We start from the raw sequence: 7738 nt of genomic DNA on the forward strand, positions 1-7738 counted from the left end.
AATTAAAATTAAAAATAAATTATAAATAATATATCTTAGTATTAATACCTCAAAGTTGCTTATAATTTTTGTGCTCAATATCATAATTTATATTAATATTAATATTAATTCAAAAAAATTGGAATTCTTTAGAATAATTTTGATTAAGATTTTCAGGATAAAGTTTGACTGAAGTTTTAGTTATTTAATTTTACACCTATGATGGTGTAAGTATGTAATTTATTACTAGAAGACCAAGTATGTTATATCATTTCTGTGAAACAATTAATAAAAACACAATTTATATTCGTTACTATGTATGTAAATGATACGCTATAATTATCATATGATACATGCTAAAGATCTATGAAATTCATTATAATTTAAAGTAGAAATAATCGAGACTTCCTTTCAAGTTATGAATATTAAATAGGACAGAAATAAACCAATAATCTGAAAATGAAATGGAATTTTACAAAAGTTAATATTTACTGTATAATTTTTAATATTTACCATACATTTATTATCGCTGATTTATTATCCTCTATTATTGTGTACAATTTACTTTGTATTAATTTTTACAATACAAGAATTAGTTTGCAGTTTTATAAAAGTTGTAAAATATTGTCCTTTAATTTATTTTTATACCAAACTTTTTAAATTTAGAAAATATATATTTATTTTGATATTAAATTTATTTTTCTGATTTGTGTAAACTAACATATCATTTAATTGACACTGACAAATTATTATTGCTACAATGGCAATCCAATTTCCATAACAAAATAATTACAAAAACATTTATCAATTTTATTTCCTTATTGTGAAATATTAAACACAAATATTAACTTTTACATTAAACAACAACGGTGTCGGAAAAGTAAAAACTTAAGCAACCAAGATACCAGTCGAGCATTTTTTACTGTTACGTCATTAACATAAATCTTGTTGAATTAATTTGTTCAGGAGAACGATGTTCACGCAACTATGCTATAATTGACTTGTTTTCTTTCTAAACGGTATAATAATGGAACATAATATGTTGACTCAGCGTTGTTAAGAATCTATGTACTTGCCATGACGCTTATTAAAATGGTAGTAAAACGGAAATTCCAGAAAAATGAGATGTATTACTGAACGAACATTTTAGAAAATTGAAAACGTATTAAGAAAAATATATCTGAGAGAAAACATTTGTATGTATGTAGGAGGAAGGGGGGGGGGGCGGGCATGTGTCTATAAATATGTTTTACATTATATATATTTAATATTTGATATTTAATATTTTTATTAAATTAATATTAAATATGAAATATTTAATATATACGATATATATATATCAATTACAGTTTAAGAGTACATACGTAAATTTCAATTTGTAAATGTTTTTTTAAAGGTATAATAAAAATAACATATAAATGATAAAAATACGAAATAACAGTAAATTGTTTCTTCGTTTGATAAAATATTAAAGAGGTATTATTCTAAACGATGCGATAAATGGGTCGAGTACAACTGATTTTTGATCATCACAGTAATCAGATACCACGTGATTTTTATTCATAGGACAACAAAAAATGTATGGTTTGTCAAGAAAAATTTGGAAAATTGATGAAAAGTTAATGGAAAATTTGTTCATTATTTACTTTCTTATTTTTTAAATACATATCGTGTTTATGGATATTACTAGTTTTATTATAAACAACAGTAACAGAAAATAGGAAAAATTTAATATTATAATTACTCTATAAATATAGTTAATGAATTTTTAACATAGTAATTGATTAAACTGATACCTATTTTTAAACATTTTATTGTCTTACATTTCTTTTAAGTTAAGCTTACTGTAAAATTTGCATAAGAAATTGTCAAATGATCGGATATAGCTGACCTCCTTGTTAAAACACGAATGAGAAATGAAGATTAAGAGAAAGTAAATCATGTATTCTTACAGTAGATTTTTTATTTGGAGTAAAAGCATAAGTTCCCACTGAATATCTCTTGAAATAAATTAAGAGTAAGGATTACTTTAAAAAGTGAAAAATAAATACTTCATATTTCTTCAGCTAAAAATTAATTAGCATTAAACTAAATAAGATTCTATAAGATAAGACTATAAGTAAAAAAGTCTACATGTATGATGGTAAAGATTGTATAATTTTATGTAGAATTAAGTTTTTAGTAAAAAAATCTTCAAAATAAAACTAAAGCATAAACCCATAAAATAACAAAAAACAAGAAACAATTAATATATATACTTTAAAAACTAACTAAATTTTTACTCTAATAAAAAACCTCACACCATTCCATTTATAATAAATCATTTGCAAAAATCATCTTAGAACATAGCTAATAAAATATAGATAATACAGATAATACAAATCCCTTAAAAAAAAGCTAAGTTTATGACACTATATTGTATAAGTACACTTGGAATACATAATTTGTGAAAATTATAATTTAAAAAAGGAATGTCGACATCTCGTACAAATTGGCGTTGAACAAATCACTTGCAGGAAACTGATCAAAACAAAGCCGACGAAACATCCTGTTCAAGATTACACAACCAACCCGTCGGCTCTCGTTGACCCCGAATCGGTGTCTCTCCCTTAACTTTATCTCGTTACACGTCCTCTCGCTAATTATCGCGGCCCTATTGCGAGACGTCTGCCGGTTTCTTGATTTTGCATCCTAGCCGTGAGAAAGTGCATCGAATACAAACGAGACGGGACGAAATCCTACTCTCGCGTTCCTCGACCTGTTAACAACGAGCTACCAACCAATTGTAGGTTAACCCATGATAGACCCATCTAAATAAAGACTTATCACATTACTTGGCACCCTGATTTTGTGCAAGCAATGATCTTTATGGTTTCAATCACTGAATAAATGATTAAAGCTATCTTGAAATAGAAATTCTCAGTTGTAAACCTCAATTGCACTTTCTTTGTTGATAAATTACTCTTAATTAATCCTACATTCCTGTTACTCTTTCCCAACGTCTTATACACATTTAGTCTACGCAATTATCCATCAAAGAATACCATCACACACAGCATTTGTGAAAATGAAAGGACTAATGCTGATGTAGCAAAACTATAGAGAATTGTTTAAATATTTTAGTTTATTATATAGATGCAAAAAATTATTCAGTGAAGATAGAAAAATGAAGATAGGAAAAAGGAACATTTTTTGAAGATATGTATAATTAAGTAAAATTTGTAATAATTTTGTTTAAAGATTACTTAGAAAATGTCTCTTGTGATATTGGTATAACATAGAAAATGTCAAGTTGTATTAAGAGGAATAAAAATTGATCCCGTACTAATAATAATCATCCATATATTTTAAATATGATAAATCCATCAATATGGATTTTATATTATTACATTATATTTAAGATGTCAATAAAGAAAAAGACTGCACTAAATGAATGGAAGTTTCAAATTGATTAAACAAAAAGACAAATTTTTTACATATCACATTATTATTACTTTACATGTACAAAATTTCTAACCAGACTGTAATTTCAAATACCAACAAGAAGAAAGACTATTCCAAATCAATAGAAATTTCAAAGGTTTTATTATACAAGAAAATTTCTCATACAGAACTACAATATAATTTTAAATAGCAATAATTAAAAAGGATATATCAAATCAACGTAAATCTCAAAGAATTGAGTACACAAAAGAAGAAAATTTCTGACTAAACTACAATTTTAATATGTTCCTTTATCAACATATATTTATCTTTATTGTAAATTTATTTCATATGTTCCAAACTACAAATCTAAATCACTACAGAAAAGTATGGTTAAGTTAATTATTTAAGTATAAATAATCAAATCTCAAAGTAAAGGTGAAAATAGAGAATTACCTGTTCAGAGAGAAAAATTAGAAGTGAATACCCTGGTGCGCGTTTGCACAAGAGAGTGCTGCTTTAGTCTGAAAAATGTACGATCGTGAGATTGCGCGAGAGTTTTGTCGGCATGTATTGGGCCGCTTTAACCTCAATTTCTTTCAGTTGCCGGGAGAACGTGCCGGAGCATCTAAATGCTCGGGATTCACGGAACAAGATTATGTTTCATTCGTCGCCAACATTGTCACGGATATAGTGTTAGCTTTGAGATCGTGATTAGATATGTTAGACTTTGACAGAAATAATAGTAGAAATTTAGAACTGAAATTATGGATTCTAACATATTTATGACATTCTAAGAATCTTCTTACTATGTTATTGCTGTTTAAAATTCTTTTTGTTTTTTACGTATTTCTAGACATGTTTATGGTTAATTTAAAAAATAAATTAATTTGAGAATGGTTTAGCTACATTTTGAACAGTCTAATGTTGCATTAGTGTTACTTTAGAATTGATTTCAATTGAATAGTATTTTGGTGAAAAACAATTTTGCAAAATATTTCATAAATATTTTGTCTATTTTGTTAATCTGAAATATCGCATACTGTATATTATTTAGTAATAGAGCATTTCTGCTTAAGAGTGTTACAATATTGTTTAATTATGTTTAATTATGCGCATGGTTCAATCACCTTCTTGTTTGCACTTATATAAAAATTAACTTTTAAAATTTTAATTTAACAATCAACAAAAAATTAATCAATTATTTAGTATCGCATTAAATTGTTTTTATAAAAATAAATAGCATTTATAATTAATATCGAATTTCTTATTTGAGTTTAAGACAGATTTAGGTTAAGTTTGACTTCGAAATTAAATATCGGATTTAAAAATGTTATTGAACATCATTTATGTAGATTATTTATCTACTGGAGAATCTGAAAATTTCAAGATGAAAAGGTTACTCACGGTTTGCACATTTTTGCGGTACAGGAAGAGACAGGAATCTTCCTGGTCTGTTACTTTGTGGCCGAATTTCGTTTATGGCTGGTTGGGCGTACACCAACGTCGCGAAAAGCACGACGGCCAGCGGCACCAACATCATCTGGAAAAAGTACATTTAAATTTATATAATTATGTATGGTAGAACGATAAAATACAATAAAGTCATTAATTTACAATATCAATATAATTACTTGTAAAGAATATAGTAACATTTGTCTTTTTATTTAAAGAAATTAAATTTTTCATTTAAATTATTAAAACTTTTAATTAAAGAATTGTATTGGAATATAATTTGAGTCACAATTAAAATGTATTGTTTTTTTATGTGAATCACATAATATTATATAAAAAATATATTAAAGATGTAGAGTTAAACCTTTCATAATATTTCAATTTTTAATTACTTTTTAAAAAATATTTTTTAATTTATAGGATTGAAAAATATTTCCTTTAATTACATAAATTATTATGGTATTGAATGTTTACTTAAATTGTAATCTGTGATATTGTTACTGGTTCTATTTTATCCCGGAACACATTTTCAGGCATACATACGTAACAATATAATATTTCTTCGTTTAATCGAAGATTAACCAAAATGAGAAGCCGGGAACTACAATAAAAACAGTTATTTATTAAAAGAATATCATTTTAAAAAATACTTTAATAAATGTCAGTACATAACTAACAATTTAATGCGTACAGTACATCCATGAGAAACTAGGTAAATTGTCTGTAAAATAAAAAAAAAATGTTCAAAAATTACATCTACTATGAATTAACCTAAACTGAATCTGAATCTTTGATTACTTACGCAAATCGAAATCAAACCTTCTTAACACATATAATTACTTCAACTGACACGTCTTTATTAATCACAAAACAATTTATTACATGATCTTTGCGGATTGGAATCATCGTCAATTAATTCCTAGAACACCGAAGGACTGAGCAACGGAAAGTTAATTATAATTTTAAAACAGCTTGTCGTCAGCATATACAATTGTCGTTCACATCGTGACTAAAAACCGGTGAGAGTTTCGCTGTTTAAAACTGACGCGAAGATAAGATCGTGACTCCGTATATACGCTTAGTTTCTTTAAGTCAACAAGAGTTTCACTTGGGGAGTGCCAATTTCGCTCAAAGACGAATGTTTGCACGTCACTTTTGGCGGATAGATAGCAACATCGCTTCTGTCTTACGTGCCAACTGTTACGTCGCGTGACGATCCAGTAATCAACAGGGATTTTTTCGTTGTAAACCTGACTAACGATCGAACGTTGCCTTCTATAGTCGATTGTAATGATTTTCGAAGCATTGAGAGCCGCTTTTTCGCTTTCTCACAGGAAAATGAGATAATACGTGAAGTAAGAATTACGTAATAGAGGATGAAAGAAATTGCAAAATTGATTGGAAAAAAACGAATTTGAAACCATAGTTTGATGATACTTCTTATGTTTTATATCGCAAAGAATCATTTAAAAGTAAGATAAAACAACAGGTTAAATTTTGTTGAGATATTTTTAAATAACATCTTTCTTCGATCTATTATTTTATATTTAACATGAAGATGTTTAATTAAGAATATGAAATGGACTAAACTATATATTTAGTTTTAGTATAATAGTTAACATTAACTAGTTAATTGATATTTAATAGGAAGAGTGATTCGTTGTTATTGAATTTAATGCTAACTTTTGAATATATTTTAAAAACATACAAATTAGTGTTATTATCAATAACGAGTATTATAACATTATCATATTTTCGTAAATTTGCTTCAAAAGTTGATAAAAATCTACAAATTTTTAAATTTTCATTTACGTAGAAATTTATCACTTGAAATATTAATCCTAACTGTACTAACATTTTACACATATATTAAATATATACATAGTTAAAATCAATAGCAAAAAAAAAAGAAAAATACGAACTTCCCTTTTTTAAGCGTCATCAAATTATCTTATAATTTTGCTTCACGAGAATCATATTTAAAAACTATTAAATACCTACAATATTTGTATTACTTATAAAAGTTTCATTTTCCTTTCTGTAATCATATTAAGCAACTCTATCAACAACTAATAAAACAAAAACCTACTACTTATACACCAAACATCTCTAATCTCATCGAATTAATTTATTTTTATTATTCATTATACGACAACATGAAGTGTTGCGTCTGCAATACTGCTGATATATATATATATATATATATACACACACATATATATACGCATACAGTTTATTGCACTTGTTCTATCTTTCTTTTTTCCCTCTCGTTTAACACTGGTGTGATCGGTATTCCGTAGATGACTCTACAGTCGTAAGAATTCTCAAAATGGAAGAAAATAGAACCATACAAGCCACACGCGGTATAATTTTTTCTTTGTTTTATGCCCTGTTCGAAACACTCACCTTGTCTCACTTGTCTTTCTTTTTCCGGTTTTCTCGGATAAAAACAGGACGGATGAAGAGGTCGACGGTTAAAGAAACGTGCTCACTGATAGGATTATGAAGAGACAGGCACCTTCGCTGTCGATTATATAGAAATAGTCCCCACCAGGTCGTAGACTCATCCCACCCTGGATTACAAGGACCCATAGAGACTCTTCTTGACTCGACCTTACTCGTAATTGGTTTAATAATTGGGGGTTAGGATTTTTCTTAGTTTTTACCTATTTTTTAGTCACGTTCGCGTTCTTGTGTGAGAAAGGGGGGTAAGTGATAGAACAAATTAAAGAATGTTTTTGTGTTGAATTAATATTAATATTTTCATTGTTATTCTTATGATAGTGAATACGAATGCATTGGTAATTATTATTCGTATAACCCGGAAGCGTGCATGCATAGTTTCTGCGAATCAGCGATTCATACGTGAATGAAGTTCGTT

At 27.4% G+C, this 7738-nt stretch overlaps 1 protein-coding gene across 2 annotated transcripts in view; it reads right to left on the reverse strand.

Annotated features, from left to right (window-relative positions):
- slf (C-type lectin domain-containing protein slf) overlaps positions 1-7345 on the reverse strand; it is a 34008-nt gene extending 26663 nt beyond the window's left edge. The window contains exons 1-2 of one of the 2 annotated variants that reach the window (XM_017904508.1): positions 7264-7345; positions 4810-4945 (exon numbers count right to left, since the gene is read on the reverse strand). In XM_017904508.1, the coding sequence (XP_017759997.1) occupies positions 4810-4945 (136 nt within the window). In that variant the 5' untranslated portion in view covers positions 7264-7345. Of the gene's footprint in view, positions 1-4809; positions 4946-5659; positions 5750-7263 lie in introns of those variants that run through there. The other variant, XM_017904509.1, reaches the window with a different exon arrangement.
- Positions 7346-7738: the final 393 nt, after the last annotated feature.

Source organism: Eufriesea mexicana, unplaced genomic scaffold (assembly GCF_001483705.2).
Source record: "Eufriesea mexicana isolate 0111107269 unplaced genomic scaffold, ASM148370v2 scaffold2913, whole genome shotgun sequence".
Classification (NCBI taxonomy): Eukaryota; Metazoa; Arthropoda; class Insecta; order Hymenoptera; family Apidae; genus Eufriesea; species Eufriesea mexicana.